This window comes from Camarhynchus parvulus, chromosome 19, assembly GCF_901933205.1.
Source record: "Camarhynchus parvulus chromosome 19, STF_HiC, whole genome shotgun sequence".
NCBI lineage: Eukaryota > Metazoa > Chordata > Aves > Passeriformes > Thraupidae > Camarhynchus > Camarhynchus parvulus.
The window spans coordinates 8,290,393-8,312,101 of NC_044589.1; the positions used below are offsets into that span (position 1 = coordinate 8,290,393).

A 21,709-nucleotide genomic window follows, 5' to 3' on the forward strand; every position below is an offset into this window, starting at 1 on the left:
AGCAGGTTCACCTCCATCCACTGCTGATATTTTTAATCCTTTTGGCTTTGCTCTAGAAGCAAAATCCTCTTTGCTGGGCACCATTTGGCCTCACTTGCCCCAGGGCAGCAGGTTTGTCTCTGTGGCAGAGCCCTTGCTCCAAGCCAGAGACACTCCCAAGGTCAGGAGCATCCTGGACAAAACTGCAGCTCAGAGAGGCTCCTGTGGGTCAGGCTGGGTGAGTTATTCCCTACCTGTGAGGCGTGGAAATGGTTCCCCCAGCATTTCCCTGCTGGATTGGCCCAGATCCTGGATGACTGCATTCCTTCTGCACGCAGCAGTCCATACAAATGCTTCCCTGGCAGCTGCACACACGCACACTCGTTATCCAGGCACTCTGCTCCTCACTAAAAGGCTGTGAGGACTCTTCAGCATCCCCCTGGAGCCAGGATTGGGTGGGTACCTCTGCAGAAAGCCCTGCTCTGATCCAGGCACAGCCCTGCCTTCAGCCAGCCCAGCAATAATTCCTGCAGGGATCCCACAGCCAGGCTGGAAATAATCCAAGGACTTCCACCACGGAGCCATTCTCATTTCTACTGAGGACTGCTGAAAATTAGGCTCCATTTTTCACCCTCCTGACTTGCTTCCCTGCCCTGTGGAGTTGTTTCTCCGTGCAGTCTGTGCAGGTGTGGCTTTGAGCTGGGTTTGTGCATCATCCCTGGATCATTTTCAGGGGATTTAGAAGGGGAACAAAGGCACAGCTTGTGCCCTCCCTCTGCCCAGAGCAGGGCATCACTATAACAAACCTGATCCACATCATCCTGTAAGAGCTGTGAGGGTCTTGTAGAAAACCCATCAGGAATGGCCACAGTGGGTGTTTCCTTGGACTGGTGCTCCTGCAACCCCAAATTTACTCTGTGAACACCACAGCATCTGGCTGGCACCAGCCTCCCCCCGGCCTGGAGCTGCTCTTCCTCAATAACTGGGAGTAGGTAGGTGCTATCACACCCTCTGCAAGTGGCACCACAACAGCAGAGGTGTGTGTTTGCTCAGAAGCAATTATTCAATGACAGAACCCTGTAATTTCAAAGCTGGGAAATCACTGCACTGATTCTCTTTCACCCCCAAGTGAATGGTGATGAGGGAGGCAGGGAGGGGTGGGTGGTGCCATGTGCAGGTGAGGAGCTTCCCACAGCCCCTCTCACTGGAATGCTGAGCCTGGATCCTGCAGAACCCACTGTCCCCTCTTTCCCCAACCCTGGGGAAGCCCCAGCAGCTCCATGGAGCCCAGGATGGGCTCGGTGAGGTCCCCCTGCCTGCCCAGCATCCCCTGATTCCTGCTTTTTGCTGTTCCCTCTGCAGGGCCTGAAGCCAATGGACCACAATGGTTTGGCTGATCCTTACGTCAAGTTGCACTTGCTCCCCGGGGCCAGCAAGGTGAGAAACATTTTCACTTCTCCTTCCTTCCTTCCCTGGGGCTGCAGCTTCTCATTGGAAATCAGGCCTGGGAGAAGCTCCTGAGCCAGGGGCTGCTGCACCCAGAGCTTGAGTGTCTTGAGTGAAAGGTGCTCAGAGAGAGCAGGAGGAAAGAGCTGGGGTTGAATCCATCCTTACAGGGATGGAAAATGCCTTGCTGGGAAACCACTGGCTGGCAGCCAGGTGCCAGCCCTGATTGCTTACCTTGGGAGCCCAGCATGGGAATGCTGCATTCCAGGAGCCCCTGGGAAGCACTGAGTGAAACAACCTCAGCCATAAACAATTCAGACCCTTTTAATTCCCTTTTTTTTTTTTCCCCGCCCTTATTCTTTTGCATTTAAAACCCCTCAGATCATAATAAAACAGAGTATAAATCATAAGGGAAATATTTCCATCTCCTTAGGTTCAGCACTTGCTGGAGAGAAGAGTAATTAAAGATATTGATGTGTGGTGAGAGCTCGGTGTAAGTGATGGGGATGTGGAATTTAAATGCTCCATGTGTGTGTCAGGAATATTAATTGCACTCTTATTCCACACGAAAGGAAAGACCTTTTTTTTTGGGGGGGGGGGGGAGGTGTATTTACTTGTTACAGCTCAGTTGGATTAATTCCCAATGTTCAGGGTGGCAGGGGGAGTTTTTAACCACATCCCGAGTTTCCGCTGCGAACAGAGCCGCGCGCGCTCTCATCAGCAATGCTATCATCATTCCCATGTTTTGCAAATCCATTGATTAGCATTTCTGCTGGAGCTGGTGGAGGCAGGGGGGGCAGGAGGAGAAGGAGCACGGGAGCTGCAGATCCACAAGCCACGGAGGAACCCTCTCCTTGCCCCATCTCTGTGCTCTGTTCCAAACAGCGCTGCCCTGGGAGAGGGGAGCGGCTCTGGGGATTTGGGATTTGTCCTGGGCTGGTTGTTCCAGCAGCAGGACAGTCCCTGAGTCCCTCAGGTGTTCCTGTCCCTGATTGGGCTCTCAGGCACCCGTGGGTGTGGGAAGCAGGGCTGGGTTCATTCCCCATGCAGAGCTGGTGCTGACTCCTGAGTCATCCCAGATGGGAGGAAAAGGCATTCCCGGGGCTCAGCTCCTCTGATCTCACTCCTGTCCCTTCCCAGGGCAGCTTGGGCAGCTGGGTGATGTTCATGTCACCCCCTTGGCTAAACCCACTTTCCTTCCCAGTCCCTGGAGCCCCCAGAGATCAGGATCTGGTACCTGCAGACCTGAGCAGGCTGTGGGTGCTTCCCTGCTCTCCTGGTCACTCGGGGCTCATGAACCCAAGGCGGGGAATGCAGCAGCTCCCCACAAAGATCCACAAGACAACTTGGAGGTATTGATGTGCTGAGAGTTTCTTGTGCCCAGCAGCAGCTGAGGCAGGGATTGAGTTGTCTGACACCTAATTAGAAGGAAAATTGCTGCTCTGCCAGGCGGTGCCAGCCTGGGAGCCTGGTGGAGAAGCCCAATCTGCAGCCTCAGCCTCTTTCTTCTGCTGTCCCCAGACATGAGGGGGGCTCAGGGAGTGAGGAGATCCCTGTGCCCTGGGCTGGGGGGTGGCTGTGTGCCAGGGTGTCCCCCAGGTGCTGTCCCCATCCTCCTGCTGGAGGGAGCTGCTGGTGCTGACAAAACACCTGCCAAGGGAGTTGTTTGGAGTCAGGCAGGATCCAGAGCTGTGCTGGGAGCAGGAGTGCAAACAAACAGCCAGAACAGCAAATCAGCATTTTTTTAATTTAATCCAGAAAGGATTTTTCCCTTCCCTTGCTCTCTCCAACTGCTTAAATGAAACCCTGGTCTGTGCTCTGCCAAGGTTCCCATTTTGCTGCTGTCTCCAGGGTGAGGGGTTTGGGATGGTTTGGAAATGAGTGAGTTGCTGTGTCCCTGCCCCTCAGGTTTTTGCTGGAATAGGGGTGGATTTGGGCCACCCCAAAGAGGGTTCCAGCACTGGGGACAGAACAGTGACAGCACCCATTGCCCCTTCATCTCCAAACTGGGCTGTGGCATTTGCTGGGTCCCCAGGACGAAGGAGGAATTGAGCATCTGACTCCATGTTCTTAGAAGGCGAATTTATTATTATATTATATTATATTATATTATATTATATTATATTATATTATATTATATTATATTATATTATATTATATTATATTATATTATATTATATTATATTATATTATATTATATTATATTATATTATATTATATTATATTATATTATATTATACTATATAGTATATTTATTGCATTATATATATTTCTTTATAATAAAGTTATATTTATTATAAATAAATATGTTTATTTATAATAATTATATATTATTTATATTTATACATTATCTAAATAATTTATATTATGTTATATTATATTATATTATATTATATTATATTATATTATATTATATTATATTATATTATATTATATTATATTATAATCTGTACTAAAGAATAGAGAAAGGCCCCTACAGAAGGTTTAACAAGATACTAATGAAAAACTCGTGACTGACTGCTCAGAGTCCTGACACAGCTTGGACAGTGATTGGTCATTAAGTAAAAACAACTCACACATGTTGGGTAAATAATCTCCAAACCACATTCCAAAGCAGCCAAACGCAAGAGAAACAATCAGATAAAACAATCAGATAAAACCATCAGATAATTATTGTTTTCAATTTCCTCTGAGGCTTCTCAGCTTCCCAGAAGAAGAAATCCCGGCGAAGGGATTTTTCAGAAAACATGACAGTGACACTGGGCCTCCTCCCCTGCCCAGATGGCCAATCCCACTGACCCCACGTCCTCTGCTTTGCCAGGCAAACAAGCTGAGAACCAAAACGCTGAGGAACACCCTGAACCCCACGTGGAACGAGACCCTCACCTACTACGGCATCACCGACGAGGACATGATCCGCAAGACGCTGAGGTGGGTCCCCACCTGGGGGACAGGCTCCCTTCCCTCCCCACCCCAGGGACACTTCCACCCATGCTCAGCCCCACAGGAGGGTGCTGGAGCTGCTCCCAGCAGAGCACAGTGATCCCCAGCAAACCCAGAGCTGGGGTGTGTGCCCTGCACGCATCCATCACCCCCAGAGCCTCTGCCAGCTGATTTACAGGCAGCCTGGGCTGGGGGGAGCAGTGAGGAGCCTGTTCCTGCTGCATCATTACCCTCAGAACCCTCTGGCTGGCTCCTGCCTGCCCAGCTGCTGTGGTTTGGGTTTAACTCTCCATGCCCAGCTCTCACGGGCGCGTGTTGAGGCTTTGCGGGTGTGTCTTGCTTAGAAAATCTCCTCAGGGGTGTTCTGGGCCCCTCTCAGAGCTGAGCTTTTTGTTGAATGACTGTCCAACTAAACAAAGAATGTAAGACTTTATTTTATTATATTGTTTTGTTGGTTCAGTCTGTGCATTGAGCATCTCCCAGGGGCTGGGAGAGGTTGTGTGAGGGTGGAGCTGGGCAGGGGCAGAGCTTGGAATGATGCTCTGCAGGGAGCAGACACCTGTGAATGCAAAGATTTCTCATGTTTTGGCCTCTGCCCCACCTGGATGAGGGCAGGAATTGTGGGCAGCCTCGGCTGCTCCATCACCACCCTGACCTGGGGCCGTGCTGCAGGATTTGCTGTGAGATCCACTGGCAAAGAAAGGATTTTACATCCTTCTGCAAGGACTCAGGGCTTTGCCAGCTCCGTGGCTGCAATCCCACCCTCCTCACCTGCAGGTGCCCTGGGGTTTTGTGATTTTCCTCATGCCAGGAGCTCAGAGCTGCCTGGTGAAAGGTGCTGCTCAGGGGTGAGGCAGGGCAGAGCCCACCTGTTGTCTGCAGAGTGCAGGGAGATGGGGAATTCAGCACCGTGGATTATTATTATTATTTCACTTGGAAAGCATTAGTCATGCTGGAAGTGCTGCAGGCTGCTGGGGCTGGGAAGCCTCCAGTTTGTTGTTATTATTGGTGGGTGTTTTTTCACTGCAGGCTTTGAAGTTTGCAGCCTCCTCAAGCGTGGAAATGGGTCTGTAAGGAGATGCTGGCTGAGTCGTTTGCTGGAAGGCGACAGGGAGCAGCAGGGCTCGACCCCCATTCCTCCAGGGCTCTGGGAGCTGCTTCTCCCTCGGGAAGGGCTGTTTATCCTGGAGGCAGCAGGGAGCTGTGGGATGGGGGATGCACCTAAATATGTGCGGGGCTGGATTTGCCTTTTTCCCCCGCAGAAATCCTGCTCTGCCCCATCCCGTTCCTGCCGGCCAGCCTGGGTGCTGTGGAGCTCCTTGTGCCCTCCCCACAGCTCAAAACTCTGCATGGACCCCTGTAGCCCACCTCAGTCTGCAGGACAACGTGGCTGGATGGACTTTAAAGGAGACAGAGACACCTCCCACTGTCCCAGGCTGCTCCAAGCCCTGTCCATCCTGGCCTTGGACACTGCCAGGGATCCAGGGGCAGCCACAGCTGCTCTGGGCACCCTGTGCCAGGGCCTGCCCACCCTCACAGGGAAGGATTTTCTCCCAATGTCCCATCTAAACTGGCCATCTGTCAGTGTTCTGGTGTGGCTGGAGCTGTTTCTCTGCTCTGAGCAGCCCCTTCACTCTCCCAGTGCTGCTTCCCACAGGAAACATCTCCATGCACTGGGTGCTCTGCTTCACCCATCCATCTTCTCCTCCAAATATCTCCTTTTCCACCAGGAAAAGGCAACTTCAAAGCCAGCAGGACTCTGGTTTTCCCTGTGTTAATCAGGAGAGGCTCCTGCCAGGCAGCTGGTGCTGCTTGAAAGAGCATCAGTGATGCTCCCGTGGGTCTGGGTGGTGCCCATTCCCTGGGAGCCTCCCTGGTGCTGAGCTGGACAGGGAACGCAATTCCAAAGTCTCTTTAATGTGAAAATAAAGGCAGAGAGATCAAAGCTGCCTCCCTGCAGCCTGGAGATGTGTCAGGGAAGCTGGAAAAGCACCCAGGAAAAAATCTTCCCTGCCCACCTGGTGGAGACGTGTCCAGCATGGATTGCTGGGGTGGTGCTGGCCTGGGGCACCCTGCCAGTGCTGCAGCCTTTTGGAGGGGACAAGTGGCATTTGTCAGGACATCCCAGACAGCTGGGTGTTGGATCCCCTCCTTCCCAAGCCCCCCGACCCCATATCATGGCCAGACAGGCTCTCCCTCATCCCTGCATGGCCTTGTCCAGACTGCAGTGACTTTGCTGTCCCAGAGCCCAGGAGGCAGCAGGGTTCACCTCCCCGAGGTGAAGGAGAGGTGAAGGCAGCCCAGCTAATTGCTCTGGCAAGCAGGATTTTGTTAATGAAGCAACCCCCTCAGAAAGCAGCAGATATTTGGGATTTCGTGGAGAGCAGCAGGTGGGAGGATCTCGAAAGGTCTCATCCATTCATTGAATTAAATATCCCTGAGTGTAGCCCAAGGCTTAGCAGGGATGAAACCACCCACCAGCCTGGGATAAAGGCAGGTTCAGAGCCGTGCAAAACACACTGGAGTGCACAGATGGATGGCACTGGGGACAGATTCCCTGCCAGCACCAGGGGGGAAATCCCACCCTGGAGCCCCCATTCCCACCACGGGGTACAATGTCAGGGGGAGGCACAGAAATGCTGCAGGGGAAGCTGGAACAGGCAGAATACAATCTCCTCCAGTTAAATAATAGATGTAATATACAATAAATAAATTGCATTCATAATAAATACCCGAGCTGGTCAGATATTGGATACAATTATTCATATCCAGATACATTGGCGAGGTGATGCATTATTCATGGGCTACTCAGCTAGCCCACGAATGCCAGGAATTCTTTGTTTAATCATGTGTTTGACAAACATCATGACTCATTAAATGTATTATTCAGAAAATAGTATTTGATCAGGACTAATAAGCAGAGTGCAGCCACTTCAAGGTTTGGGGTCCCAAATTGCTTTAGTCTGGATGAATGAGGTTTGCTTGGAATTGCAGGTGCACTTGTAATTCCAGCTCATTTCTGCCATGCTTTCTGTGCTCAGACTTGGAGGCATTTTGTGGTGGAGCCCATGATGGAATCCTCCTTTTGTTTCCTGCAGAACTGGCCTTTCCCAAGGGGTTATTTTGTCCCCTTGCCTGGTGTTGCCTGTCCTTGAACCAAGCCAGCATCACCTGCTCCTCGCGGGGAGCCTCCCTTGCTGCCTAAGGGGTGTTAGACACAGGGGATGATCTCAGGCTCTGCTCTGGGTGTTTTTGGTGGCAAAGGATCCTTGCTGACCCCCATTTCCCCTTTCCACACCGGGAAGGAGCCCGTGTGAGGGAGCAGAAGCCATGAGTCAGCTGCTGGAGCTGCTCAGTGAGTCAGGGCTGGAGCCCAGGAGCCCGGGCTGAGTAGGAGGGAGGAGAAGTTTAATGAGCAGGGATTGTTCATTTGCTGCTTAGTTTCCTTCCAAGGTGCTTTTCACAGCCATTAATGTAAAGATCAGGACCCCACAGCGAGGATATCAGATGGAACACCGGGCTGGAGGGATTGGGATTCATGAGGAGAGATGAGGAAGGGGTGAAGCTCCAGTTCCAGGCTGGGGATGGAAGGGGAACGAGGCTGCCAGAGACATCTCGTGCTCTTTGTCATGGGGCTGATTTTCTATCCCAAGGCATAAAAATTCCATCACATGGATTTCTCCTAATGAAATCCGAGCTGGTGTGATTGCAGTATGCCCTTTTCCAAAGGGAAGGATGGGCTTCCTGCTCGTCTCACTCAAAGCTCACTGCCCTCACTGATGGGCCAGTGCTGGAAATCCCATTCCAGTGGGGAGGAACTGCAGCTGGGAGGAGGAACTGGGGCTGGGGGCTGAGCACTGGGAGAGGTGACACAAAACCCCCACAAAATGCCCAGAGGTGCCACAGGGAAAAGGGGCTGGGAGGGACCTGGAGGTGTCTCCAGCTCCCAGTGCCAAAACCCACTTCTCAAGGGCCTTCCCATGTCCCTGAGGGCCTGAAACAGGGCCCAGTGTGACACTGGAGATGCTCTCCCTGCCACCACCACTGGAGTTTTCCACCTTTCCTTCCTGGGCTTTTGCCCATCCTGAGGCTCCAGAGCTTTCACAGCGAGCAGGACATTGTGTTTGGGATCTTGCTGTGCTTCCCTGCACATTGTCAGGAGAATTGTCACATCTTTAAGAGGTAAACCATCCCAAAACCCTGTCTCCCTGAGTGCCCAGGAGCCAGCACCACTCCTCAATTGCTGGGTGTAGGCAGAAATCCTGGGCTGCCAGCTCCCTGTGAGGCCCTGTCCCCTCGTGTCCCCTCCTGTCCCCTCCTGTCCCCTCCTGTCCCCTCGTGTCCCCTCCTGTCCCCTCCTGGCAAGTGCAGTGTTGGCTGTGGAGCTGCTGCTGCTGTTCCTTTGCTGGATTTGTTCTTCACAAGAAAGAGGAGAGGAAATGGGGAATATTGTGCCTGCATTTGAGATTCTCTTTGAGGATTTCAGCCTTGTGGTGGGGTGGTTTTTGCTGTGGGTATCTATAGTAACGCTGCATCCAGCACACTTTTCTGGAGAGCAGCATTCCCTGTTTTCCTGCTCTTGTCATTATTTTTTTTTTCCAAACCCCTTTTCTGTGCTGCTCCCCAGCCCTGATGATCCTTGTGCTGTGGCACTGAGACATCCCCATGGCTTCCTTGCTTCCTTGTTGCTCATTTGTGAGCGTGAGGGTGGTCAAAGCATCCTTGGATAAGGCACTGAAGCATCCACAGATAAATAATCTATTGATAAGTAGATTGATGGGCAGGGATAACCCATCCATGGATAAACCATCCAGATGCTGAGCAGGCCAGAGGTGTGGTGTGCAATTATTTACCCTCAGGTGGGATCACAGGGCATTATTTATGTTTAATTATTGTGGTCCCTGGGGGAAGAAGTGCCACCCATGGGGAGATGGACACCAAAGGGAGTGGATGTTTTCTTTTTTTTAAGGAGAAAGGATGGAAGGGAAAGGAAAAGAAATGCCTTTCCTTCATGGGCAGGGAGCCCAGCCAGTCCTGCGTGGCTCCAGTGGGATGCAGGATGCTCCCTTAGGATGGGGATGGTTTTCCCCATTCCCAGCACTGCTGCTCCCTCAGGGCACCCTTCTGGCCCTCTGGGATTTGGGGAGCTGCAAGCAGAGGCTCCTGCAAGCACTGACTTTGCTCCTCTGTCAGGAGCAGCAGAGGAATGACTCATGAGCTGCCAGCTCAGGGAAAGGCAGTGGTGGCTTTTTCGTGGAAAAGCTTTTCCATGGAAAACAGCCTGGGCTCAGCACCACCTCACTGGGATGCACCCCAGGATCCCAGCAGGGCTGGGAGAGCTTCACCTGCCCGAGGTGTGACATTTCCCTTGCTCTGGGTGTGGGAATCACTCCTGGCCTTGTCTGTCTGGTGGGACAGGAGGTGGCAGACCTGCTCTGTGTCCCAGCCAGGGTCACCCTGGGAGCTGCCACACTCCCAGCAGTGCCTGAGCCCCTTGGGAAGGAGCTGTGTGGGAAGCAGGCTTCTCCCAGCCACACAAGGGAGGGATGAGGAAGAACCTCCATGGCTGAGCAAAATGCAGCTCCAGCAACTCTGATTTATTTTGCTTCAGTCGCTGATGACTCTGATGTTTTAATGGAAGAGTCATTAGGGGGGTCGCTTGCTTTTCCAGCAGTGCCTGGGCTGGGATGTGCATTTAGGCACAGACACTCTCACCCTGAGCTGCCCTGGCTGGGCTGTGCCCATTCCATTCCGTTCCATTCCATCCCATTCCATTCCATTCCGTTCCATCCCATTCCATCCCATTCCATCCCATCCCATTCCATTCCATCCCATCCCATTCCATCCCATTCCATTCCGTTCCATCCCATCCCATTCCATTCCATTCCGTCCCATTCCATCCCATTCCATCCCATTCCATCCCATTCCATCCCATTCCATCCCATTCCATTCCGTTCCATTCCATTCCATCCCATCCCATTCCATTCCATTCCATTCCATTCCAGCTGCAGAGGAGCTGCCCTGTCCATGGCCTGGGGAAGGGTGACCTCAGCTGCTCCCTCCCTGGGGGGACCCTGCCCTGTCCCCAGTGCCCCTGCTCACCCTGTGCTGTTGCAGGATCTCGGTGTGTGACGAGGACAAGTTCCGGCACAACGAGTTCATCGGCGAGACGCGCATCCCGCTGAAGAAACTGAAACCCAACCAGACCAAAAACTTCAACATCTGCCTGGAGAAGCAGCTGCCGGTGAGTGAGGGGGGTTCAGAGCCTCATCCCACCCTGGAATCACAGGCGCAGCAGCTTCTCCCTGTGGCATGTGGGAATGTGGAGCTGTTTGACCCCTCAGACATAATTTGGGACGTGGGGAAGAGCATCCCTTGGCTGGGGAGTTGTCTGGCTGTGGCTGCACCCTGGTGCAGCCTCCCAGACTGGGTGCATTCCCTCCCCAGATAGATAAAACAGAGGACAAGTCGCTGGAGGAGCGTGGCAGGATCCTCATCTCCCTCAAGTACAGCTCACAGAAGCAGGGGCTGCAGGTGGGCATCATGCGCTGCGCCCACCTGGCTGCCATGGATGCCAACGGCTACTCCGACCCCTACGTCAAAATGTGAGTGTCACCTGTCAAAATGTGAGTGTCACCCGTCAAAATGTGATGAAAATGTGGTCAAAATGTGTCACCCGTCAAAGTGTGAGTGTCCCCTGTCAAAATGTGGGTGTCACCCGTCAAAATATGAGTGTTATCCATCAAAATGTGAGTGTCACCCGTGGTCCTGCTGTCCCCTCCCGCCTCTCCCCGCAGCGGGAATTAATTGCTCTCATTAGGAGATGCAAATGAGGCCGTCAGGCAGCAGCTTGCCCCTGCCTGGAGCGTTGTTCCCTGGCATTGTTTGGCAGAGCTTTCAGGTGAGGTGGGCACAGCACTTGGTGCTGAGGGGCTGGCGCTGCTGGTTTGGCCCTGCCTCACCCAAAAAAACAGCTCCTGGTTTTTTGGGGGTGGCATTTTCCAAATTCACTCCCTGCCTGTCCCTTGTCCTCACTGTGCTGAACTCAAATTTGGGCACTTTTAGGGATGGTATTTGCTAAGGCAGAACCGCTGGGAGAAACCACACCTGGGAGACCCAGGGATGGAGTTCATCAGCAGCACGCTTTCACCTTCTTATTTAATTGGTTTTTAGGCGTGGAGGTGTTTGTATGAAAATCCCCTGCTGCTTTTTTAAACGCCCATGGGAGGTTCAGCCCCTGAGCAGCACAATTGCCATCGCACCCAGCCAGTTTTGGGTGTCCCCTGTGCCATCCACAGGGGGTTGCATCTGCAGGGCTGGGATCAGAGCAGATAGGGAACTGATGCTTCTCAGCACAAGCCCTAATTTTTTTAATTATCAGCAAGATCTGGAACGTGTAGCAAGGAAGCACAACTGATGTTTAAAGGCACAGCACCAGCACAAAACCATGATGGGTTGACTTTGGCCTGGCCCACATTTCAGGTCCCCTCTCTGCTTGATGACACTTTAATCTTGTTTGCTGTCCAGAATATCTGCAGGGAACAAGCTCAAAGCTGCTCAAAGCTGCTCCATTTTCCACCCTGCGTGTGGTTCCTGTCTCCTGGAGAGGCTCTGCATGAGCAGACCAGTCACAATCCCGAGTGTGGACAGGTCCTGGGCTGGGAGTGCTGGCTTTGGAGAGCATTTTGTGCGCGGTGCCAGTGTCCCCTAGGGACTGGAGATGGGATAATCGGTGCTCTCTGATGGCAGCCAGCAGCTGGCTCGGTTCTGAGGAGGGGAAATGCTGAAATGCTGCCTCCTCCCAGCTGGCCCCAGCATTTTGGCAGGGGAGAGCAGGGGAGGAGGATCTGGAGGTTCAGGGGGCTCACCTGGCTCTGCTCAGGAGCTGCAGCCACAGATGTCCCCACCCGTGGCCTCCTGCCCTCCTCACTGGGACCCACTTTGGTCTCCCTGCAGTTACTTGAAACCAGATGAGGACAAGAAATCCAAGCACAAGACAGCAGTGAAGAAGAAAACGCTGAACCCCGAGTTCAATGAGGTGGGTGTGGTTCTCACCAAGGGGCTTTTCTCAGCCTCAGACTTAAAAGATAAAAATTCACCACCTTGGTCACTGTATGAGGGATTTGGGATGGGTTCCCTGTGGGCAGCAAAGCCTGAGGAGGAGGATGGGCAGCCCCAGCCCCTGGTTCATCCTGGCTCTGCTTCTGCTCCTCCACAGGAGTTTTTCTATGAGATAAAGCACGGTGACCTGGCAAAGAAGACCCTGGAAGTCACTGTGTGGGACTACGACATCGGGAAATCCAACGATTTCATAGGTGAGTGGCACACTCCAGAAGGTCTCCTTGGCCTCTTTTTTATTTATCTTTGCTGTCTGTGCCTCTTGTTTCTCCCGCACTCCTCCACCCTCCTGGTTTGTTCTGCATGCCCACATTCATTCTCGCTGGGTTTCTGTTCTGCTTTTATCCCTCTCCTGCACCTGAGCCTCTCACGGAGCATCCAAGCAGGGAGAAAATGCATCTGCCTCTCCCCTTCTGTTTTCAGATGTTTTCCTCTGAGTGCAAAACATGTTTAACAGGAAGGTTTCATTTATCTCTGTTGGATGTCAGGGCTGTTTGTGACTTTGTCTCTGGTCACTGTGATTTATCACTAACAAGTGCCCGGTACCTCCGACAGCCCCTGTGATTGCAGTGAGCCCTTGGCACAAGGGACAGGGGCACTGCCTGGGGCTGGGACACTGCCTGGGACACGTCCCCGACCACGAGGGGGTGGGGAATTTGGGCTGAGTTTCACATCAGGTTGGATGCCATGAGGATGCTGATGAATCCTAATGAAACCTGGCTCCCTCCAGCATCCCCCTCTGTGACGGTGTTCGCAGGGGTCCGAGGATGAGGGAAGAGATGAGGATCTCACTCCATGTTTCAGAAGGCTTGATTTATTATTTTATTATATATATTATATTCTATATATTATATATTTTAGATATTATTATATATAATATATATTATATTTATATAATATAATATATTATATATGATATATGTATATTATATATATAATATATAATATATATTATATTAAAACTATACTAAAAGAATAGAAGAAAGGATTTTTTTCAGAAGGCTAGCTAAGAATAGAAAAAGAAACAATGACAGCAAAATCTTGCGTCTTGGACAGAGTCCGAGCTAGCGGACTGTGATTGGCCATTAATTAGAAACAACCACATGAGACCAATCACAGATGCACCTGTTGCATTCCACAGCAGCTGATAACCATTGTTTACATTTTGTTCCTGAGGCCTCTCAGCTTCTCAGGAGGAAAAATCCTAAGGAAAGGATTTTTCATAAAATATCATGGCTACACCCCTCGGCATCTCTCAGCATCCCTTGCAGCGCTGATGCTCCCCCCACACCTCTCCCTCTCTCTGTCTCCCTCCCAAGGCGGAGTCGTGCTAGGAATCAATGCCAAAGGGGAGCGGCTCAAGCACTGGTTCGACTGCCTGAAGAACAAGGACAAGAAAATCGAGCGCTGGCACACGCTGACCAACGAGCTGCCGGGCGCCGTGCTCAGCGACTGAGCCCTGCGGGGCCGCGGCTCCACAGCCCTGGGGCTCCTCCCAGCTTTGGATACGGGGGTATCCCGGGACAGCCAGGACAGCAGGACACCCCCCAGCAGGGCCTGGCTGCAGGGAAGCCCTTCCCAGGGGAGAAGGCACAGGTGGTTTGCTCTGGCTTTTCCAGAACGCCTCTTTGCGCCCTGCCACACTCACAGCCCCGCTGTCGAGCGTGCACCGCACACTCACACTCACACTCACGCAGGTGTGCGCCCCTGCATGCACTGCAGTCTGGCTCCTCTCCCAAATCCTGCCTCTACTCACAGTTTACCTTCTCGCTGCCTTGCAAGTCAGTGGCAAAAAAAAATGAATGCGTCCGTCCGCGTCCGTGTGTCCGGCATCGGCAAAAGGCGTCCCCAGAAAAACACACAGAACCCAGAACTGTCTCCTGGAGGCAGCTTGTGCCATATCTCTGGTGGTTTGTCAGTCTCTGTGGTTTGGGCCTAAACAGTCTTTTCTGCATTTCAAGCTCCTCTGTTGGAATGATTGTGTCCCTGGTGAACCCGGACAGAGTGTTTGCTCTCCTTCCAGGAATGTTGTGCTCGTCCTCTCCAGTAAATCTCACGTGCAGGCAGCAGAGCTGTGCAGACCAAGCTTTTCCTCCTGGGATCAGGCAGCTTCACCTTTGGGAGGCAAAATGAAAAAGCTCCCTGGAACAGCCTGGCTGTTCCTGCTTCCCAGGAAGCAGCTTCTCTCCTAATGAAACCATGCCATGCAGCAGCACGGCTGTTTTTCCAGCAAAGCCAGCTTTCAGGCTGAATTTTTCTATAATTTTTTCCCTTTTTCATCCCATTCCAATTCATGCATTAAATAATGAAGATGCTGAGCCTCGGAGCTGAGCTGGAATTGTGTTTGTAGCTCGGCATGGCCGTGAGGTTGACTCATTTTCTGCCTCAGCGTCCAAACCAAATAATTTTCTGTGTATGGCACAGTAATATTAATATGGCACAGTAATAATATATTAATATTATAATAATCCCAGATATCATCCTCTGTGATCCTTGGATCACAGAGGATGATGTCTTGGCTGGATCTTCATCATCATCCCACCAGGCATCCAGTGGGATAAGCTAAAGCTTTCTAGGAAATGCTGCACCATTCCCAAAATGTTTGGAAGCCTTTAAACAATGATTTCTTAGGAAGAGCTGCTTTTTCCCCACAAGTCTCAGTTACCCTCAGCTTCCAAACCCTTTGCAGGTATTGCCACCTTCTTTTTTTTTCTCTTGGGAAGCAATGGAATCTCTGGAAACCTATGTTTACTTTTCCAAGTGATGATCCTGTTACACCTTGTTACACCTTGTTTGATATTGGGGTGGGAGATAAAAGAAAAAAACCCAACATTCATAGGGGTTTTTTAAATAACTCAATATTTGTAATGCATCCTGCAGATGTGCATGGATTTTATTTGAATACTGGCAGCCTGTCAAGTCGGATGTTCCCACTAATCCTTTCTGGTCCAGCACCTTAAAACCTGGTTGGGGTCTGAGCTTCCAGGGAAGCTCCAGGAGCACCAGGTTGGCTGTGCCTCCCTTTTCTGGCAAAGTTCCTTTCAGTCCATCCTTTTTCCCAGCCTATGAAACTGGTTGATGCCTGAGGTGGAGTAGGACACGTGTGTGTGGGTTCCTTCACTTTGTACCCCAGTCTTTTCTAAGTGGACACTCCGTCCCTCGTCCCAGCTGCATGCAGAGTTGGTGGTTGTCATGCCAGGCCTCGTGAAAATGTTTGATACCAATGTTTTGCTACCATGTGAAGGCTGCAGAAACCGTCCTTACCTGCATCCTGAGAGACTTTTGTATTTCAGTATTACCTATCTGTGTACTTTTGGTCAGATTTGTTAATATTTATAATGAGAACCGAAAATAAAAAGGTTAAAAAAATAAAAATTAAAAAAAAAAAAAAGAAAGGTTGATGCTGGTGGTGCAGCTTTTGAATTTGGAGGATGGCAAGGATTTGGGAAGAAATGGTTTTTAACCTGAGCATCTTGGCCAAATATAGTATAAATAATATAAATGTACTATATAAATACTATAAAATACTATAAATATACTATATAAATACTATAAAATACTAGAAATGTATTATAAATATTATATATGTACTTATAAGTATTTATATATATATATATGGGGATATATATATATATATATATATAGGGATATATATATTTATATGGAGAGAGAAAATACATATGTATGGCCCAATTAAGTATATCTACTACATGTATATTTATATTTATTTATGTTTAATATGTATTTAGTAGCCTTGAAGCCCAGCAAACACAGGGCACAGGGGAATGATGTCCAGACCCAGGTGCCAAGGCCAGGCTCACAGATGGAAAACACAAGGAAAAAAAAATATTTACTCAATTAAATGATGCTCTGTTCAGCCATCAGATTTCTGTTTAAGTCACTCTTTATCCCCTCGGGAATAAAGAGCTGATTATAAAAAGCAGGAGGGAGGACAAACCCTTCAGATTAAAATAAAGCTTAAGGTATTTGAAAGCCAAGCTGCTCTGGGGCACGTCAGCCCCTCCAGCTTTATAAAGAGGCTCTGCTTTTGGGGGAGATCACCTGCCCCAGGTGCTGCTGCTCCATGGACAGCACCCAGGAGCCCCCAAATGGCAGCACCCCAGGACCTTTTGATGGCCCCCAGTGGCCCCACCAGGCCCCCAGGGCCGTGTACCTGGGGGTGGCCGTGCTCATGGGGCTGGTGGTGGCCTCGGCCTCGGTGCTCAATGGCCTGGTCATCGTGGTGTCCATCAGGCACAAGAGGCTGCGCTCGCCCCTCAATTACATCCTGGTGAACCTGGCCGTGGCCAACCTGCTGGTGACGCTCTGCGGCAGCTCCGTCAGCCTCTCCAACAACATCCGCGGCTTCTTCGTCTTTGGGGAGCGCCTCTGCCAGCTGGAGGGCTTCATGGTGTCCCTGACAGGTAAGGAGAGCACCCCAGACCTGCCCCTGGGCTTTGGATGGTGCTTTTGGGTTTAGCAGAGGGGCTTTGGGGGTGTTTCAGCACCTAAAGTCAACGCTTTCATGTCATGGAACTCGGCTGTCTTGTTGTGTCCTGCAGCTCTTCGTTAGCACAGGGAAGGGTTGGGGTGGTGGTTGGCTGTGCCAGGTCACCACACGTCCGGTCTTGGTCTTGACAGAGGGGAAATGCCACTTGGGAACACTGGGGATCCTTGTTTGGGATGTATTTCATGGGTGCTGGCTGTGCACCAGGGACTGGAAATTGCACAAAACCTCTCCCTGAGGACACTCTGTTGTTGGAACCACAAGGCATCACAGCCACCCATTGCCAACTTCATCTCTAAGGGCCAAATATCCCAGTTGTCCCTGCTGTGAGAGAAGCAGTGCCAAAATCACAGTTTCTAGCAGCCAAACATCACAGCTGTCCTTGATGTAAGGAAAAAACATCCGGCTTCTTGTTCAAACAATATTTCCTTGAACTAAACCACCATCTGCCACGTCCCAGCAGAGGCAGCAGAAGCTGTCCCTGAGACACAACCCCTGCTGTCCCCCCAGGCATCGTGGGGCTGTGGTCCTTGGCCATCCTGGCCTTGGAGAGGTACCTGGTGGTCTGCAGACCCCTGGGAGACTTTCGGTTCCAGCGGCAGCACGCTGCCAGCGGCTGTGCCTTCACCTGGGGCTGGTCCCTGCTCTGGACAACCCCACCACTGCTGGGCTGGAGCAGCTACGTGCCTGAAGGTAGGGGAGATGTGCATCAGACTCTGCTGTGTTGTCTTCTTGCCTCTTGTTTTCAAGCCTGGGGTAGCTGGAGAAGGTCTGGGCTGCAGTCTAAAGGGTTAATCTCTCCTGTTAGTATCTCCTGCTTGCTCAGCCAATAATCCTCTCCTGGAGGCTGTTCTTTGGAAGTTCCCCACCACAGGACACTCTGCAGCCATTCTTATTGGAGGTGCTCTGTCTGCTGCAGCATCACCCAGCACACACCCAGCCCAAACCCGCTCTTATAGGGGCCTGGCACAACTCCACCACAAATCACAGAGGGCATCTGGCCAGCCCAAACCCCTGTGGCTGATCTGCAGCCCTTGGGGATGGACACATGAGCTGGCATGGCTGCTTTGGAGCCCATCCTTGAGCCCTTATCCAAGCCCCAGCTGCTTTAGGCTCATTCCCAACCTTTATTCCAGGCCTGAGAACCTCCTGCGGGCCCAACTGGTACACGGGTGGCAGCAACAACAGCAGCTACATCCTGGCCTTGTTTGTCACCTGCTTCGTGGTGCCCCTCAGCCTGATCCTCTTCTCCTACACCAACCTGCTGCTGACCCTGCGGGCGGTAAGTGAGCCCAGCTCAGGTGAGCCCGTTCCCAAAACATCTCCATGGGGATGGAGAGCCTCAGGGCAGGTGTTGGGGACAGCCAGGCTCCTCCTGGCACTGCCATCAGGGCTCCCAGCTGTGAAAAACAGCAACTCACTTTTCATAGTTTAGGAAGGTTTATTAAACCTTATCAAAAATACAACAGGAGATTGAATGAAGAAAAAAGGTTACGGCGCCGGGAGCAAAAGATTTTCCCCCCCACATGCTCAGCTCCCTCACAATGGAGGTTTTTTCCTTTTTAACCCTTTAACCCTTCCCAAAGTTCTGTCCATCAACCCCTTCTTCGCTGTCCAGTGGTGGAGATCTCTCAAATCCTGACTGGAGGTCAGATGTCACCACAGTGACAAGCCAGCCCTCCCAGATGTCCCTTGATAGTCACACAACTATAAATCTATAAAATTTTTCTTAACCTATATCCATAATATTTGTCTGCTAATTGTGAGAGTCAGCCATGGCATCCCTCATCTGTTACAGATGGAGAATGAGATGATTGGCTCTCACAATTAAAAGATAACTATTGTGTGAATATTAAGAAAAGCTTTAGTGTTGTATAGTTATGTTGTTGTAGTTTAGATGTCCTCTGTTCTCCCCACAGTTCCTTTTCCCCCTGTATTGTTGCCATCAGACAGCCTTTCCCTTATGTAGTCCTTTGTTGTATTTTTGTTAAGGTTTAATGTGAAAAACGCCAATCACTTGTTTTTAAAATTTTAAAAGTTTAATAGTAATAAAATGGTTATAAAAATAGTAATGCAATTAGAGTAATAATAGTTTGGACAATTTGAATTAGGACAATATGAGTCAATAGAAACAAAGAGTTACAGACAGTCCAGGTACCTTTTTCTGGGCAGAATAAGCCCGAAGAAGGACCCACGTTAACAGAGGATTAACCCTTAAAAACAACAACCTGTTGCATATTCATACAGCTCATACATGATGCATAAAATCCATTCAAATACAGGATTCTGTCTGGTCAGTGTCAACTTCTTCCTCTGAATCCTGACAGCACCTTCGAGGCGGGAAGAAGTTAACTTCTCCTGATAATGGGACATTAAATTCTTTTTCTCTGAAAGATTTAGGTGTCCTGTGGCTGCTATCTCACTGCAAGTCCTTTCTTTAAAAAAGTCTCCTACATAGCATCATTTATATTTTAACATTAATTTTATAACCTAAAACTATATTTAACACAGTACTTAAGAGAATTAATACAGCATTACTTTCTAACACAACACATATAATATTCATTTGAATACTTGCGAAAAGCCAATCACAAAATACGCATTTGTGACATTTGATAAACCTTTTTAAATTTCCGAAGTGAGCAGTTGTTTCTCACATCATCTATCCCAGAAGGGATGGGATGCTGTTCCAAGCTGCTGACAGGTCTCTCCTCTCTCGCACACCCCACAGGCAGCGGCGCAGCAGCAGGAGTCGGACACGACGCAGCAGGCGGAGCGGGAGGTGACACGCATGGTGGTGGCCATGGTGGTGGCCTTCCTCACCTGCTGGCTGCCCTACACCACCTTTGCACTGGTGGTGGCCACCAACAAGGACATTGTCATCCAGCCAGCCCTGGCATCCCTGCCCTCCTACTTCTCCAAGACGGCCACGGTTTACAACCCCATCATCTACGTCTTCATGAACAAACAGGTGAGAGAAAGCTCCAAACAAACAGAGCAAGCCACAAACCAAGATGGAGAGCAGCTAGACAGGCTCAAAAATCCTGGAGTAAGCATCTATCCTATCTGGAAGTGTGGTCACAGGCTCGGGGTTGCTGTGTAAGCAGCAAGGATTTGGGGAATAAGATGGAGAGGGAGGGAGCAGCCTGCGAGCCCGAACAAGAGCTCATTTTCTGCTTCCATGGTTTTATGGGGTCAGGCAACTTAATGTTGGATCACAAGCTGCTCGTTGAAGGCACAAAGCAAACAGAATGAAACTTTTATTGTCCATAAAGCACAAAGAGTTGGGCTGGGAATAGTCAGAGATCTTTCCCAAAATATAACCAGGGTCCAAGCTGCCGAGTCTCCGGGTGACGCCGGATTTCTGGTGCCACAAATAACCTGCCCCTTCCTCCCCTGCCCAGTTCCAGAGCTGCCTGCTGGGAATGCTGTGCTGTGGTTACCACCCCAGGGGGATGGGGAAAACCTCTCCAGCTGCCCCTAGTCCCCAGGTCGCTGCAGAGGGGCTGAGGAACAAGGTGACACCATCCCACCCTGTGTGACAACTGCCACGTCCTGCCTGCACCAGTGCCAGCTCCAGGATCTGCCTGTGCCACCCACAGCAGCACAGAGGCTCGGGGTGGAGCTGATGGAGGCTCTCAGAGGCTGGAGAGGTCCCCAACAACAAAAAAAAAGACAGGACAGTGTCTTCTTGCAGGTGAGGAGCCATCCCATCATGGGAGAAAATGAAGATTTTCACTATGTCCCTCTCCTAAGGAACCCCCACCCTCCCCTTGGAGCCTTTCAAGAACACCAAATAACAAATGATCAGTAATTTTTCCTCAGTGCTGTTTGGCCCAGAGTCAGGTGGAACATGGCCTGTCACCATCCCCTGACAGACCAAGCCCTGCCTGCAATGCCTGGTCCTGCTGGGAAGTTCAGGGAGATGCTGTAAATCTGGCATAAATCCAGCAGGAATGTTTGAGAGCCAACTGTGTTAATAAACACTGATAAATACTGAGCAGTTCATCTGTTTTATTGGCTGATAGAAGGTTTGACAGAAAACACATCCCCTCCTGCCACCAGAGCTGGCACATCCCTCGTGGCAAGTGCCACAAACATCAGACAGACAGCCAGGAAATAAAACAGACCCAAAGTTAATTTTCTTTTTTTTAAACCTAAGGCAATAAGGAAAGGTCTGAATGCACTGATTTCCCAGCAAGGGTGGAAACACAAGTGGTACCAGGCCCCAAGGCATAGCAGAGGCCCACCAGCAGCAAACAAAAGATGCCAAAGCCTGAAAGGATAAAAGATAAAAAATCCTCCACAGGCTCCACAGCTTCACACCTCATCTCAAATCTCCAATCCCAGCGTTTATCTACTCCAGCTGCAATCACACTTCTGTTTTTGGAGGCAGATTCTGTCATTCAGGAGCCCAGGAAAGGCTTCTGAAGGTGATACTGAAGACAGCAAGTGGATGAAACTGAGTTTCACCCAATTCCTCTATCTCTAAAAAAGTCTGTCTGCCTTCAGAGTTGTCTTATAGATTTGTGATCCTGAACCCTTGAATTGCTTTCAAAATGAGGTGATCCACAGCCAGGCACCCCAGCAATTTGCACTGCCATGAGGGATGATGAGATTTGGGAGATTTGGGAGAGTGAGGGTTTGGTTTTTTGTTGTTTTTTTTTTTCCCACCATCTGAGATTCTCTGCTTCAAACCAAAAATAAAACAAAAAT

At 50.4% G+C, this 21,709-nt stretch overlaps 2 protein-coding genes across 2 annotated transcripts in view; both read left to right on the forward strand.

The window, feature by feature from the left end:
- Positions 1-15,875, forward strand: part of DOC2B (double C2 domain beta) — a 31,022-nt gene extending 15,147 nt beyond the window's left edge. Inside the window, exons 3-9 of the mRNA XM_030962924.1 lie at positions 1,342-1,416; positions 4,247-4,356; positions 10,486-10,612; positions 10,816-10,973; positions 12,325-12,406; positions 12,587-12,683; positions 13,806-15,875. Coding sequence (XP_030818784.1) covers positions 1,342-1,416; positions 4,247-4,356; positions 10,486-10,612; positions 10,816-10,973; positions 12,325-12,406; positions 12,587-12,683; positions 13,806-13,942 — 786 coding nt within the window. The 3' untranslated portion in view covers positions 13,943-15,875. The remainder of the gene's footprint in view (positions 1-1,341; positions 1,417-4,246; positions 4,357-10,485; positions 10,613-10,815; positions 10,974-12,324; positions 12,407-12,586; positions 12,684-13,805) is intronic.
- A 695-nt stretch (positions 15,876-16,570) lies between these two features.
- On the forward strand, positions 16,571-20,535 carry LOC115911782 (pinopsin). The gene is made up of 5 exons (XM_030962979.1): positions 16,571-16,910; positions 17,504-17,686; positions 18,130-18,275; positions 19,725-19,964; positions 20,398-20,535. The coding sequence occupies exons 1-5, from the start codon at positions 16,571-16,573 to the stop codon at positions 20,533-20,535; spliced, it is 1,047 nt and encodes a 348-aa protein (XP_030818839.1).
- The last annotated feature ends 1,174 nt before the right edge of the window (positions 20,536-21,709 follow it).

Coding starts and splice junctions, on each gene's coding strand:
- LOC115911782 (XM_030962979.1), top strand. CDS start 16,571: ATGGACAGCACCCAGGAGCCCCCAAATGGCAGCACCCCAGGACCTTTT. Junction 18,276..19,724: donor TGCTGCTGACCCTGCGGGCG/GTAAGTGAGCCC, acceptor CACACCCCACAG/GCAGCGGCGCAGCAGCAGGA. Junction 19,965..20,397: donor ACGTCTTCATGAACAAACAG/GTGAGAGAAAGC, acceptor TCCCCTGCCCAG/TTCCAGAGCTGCCTGCTGGG.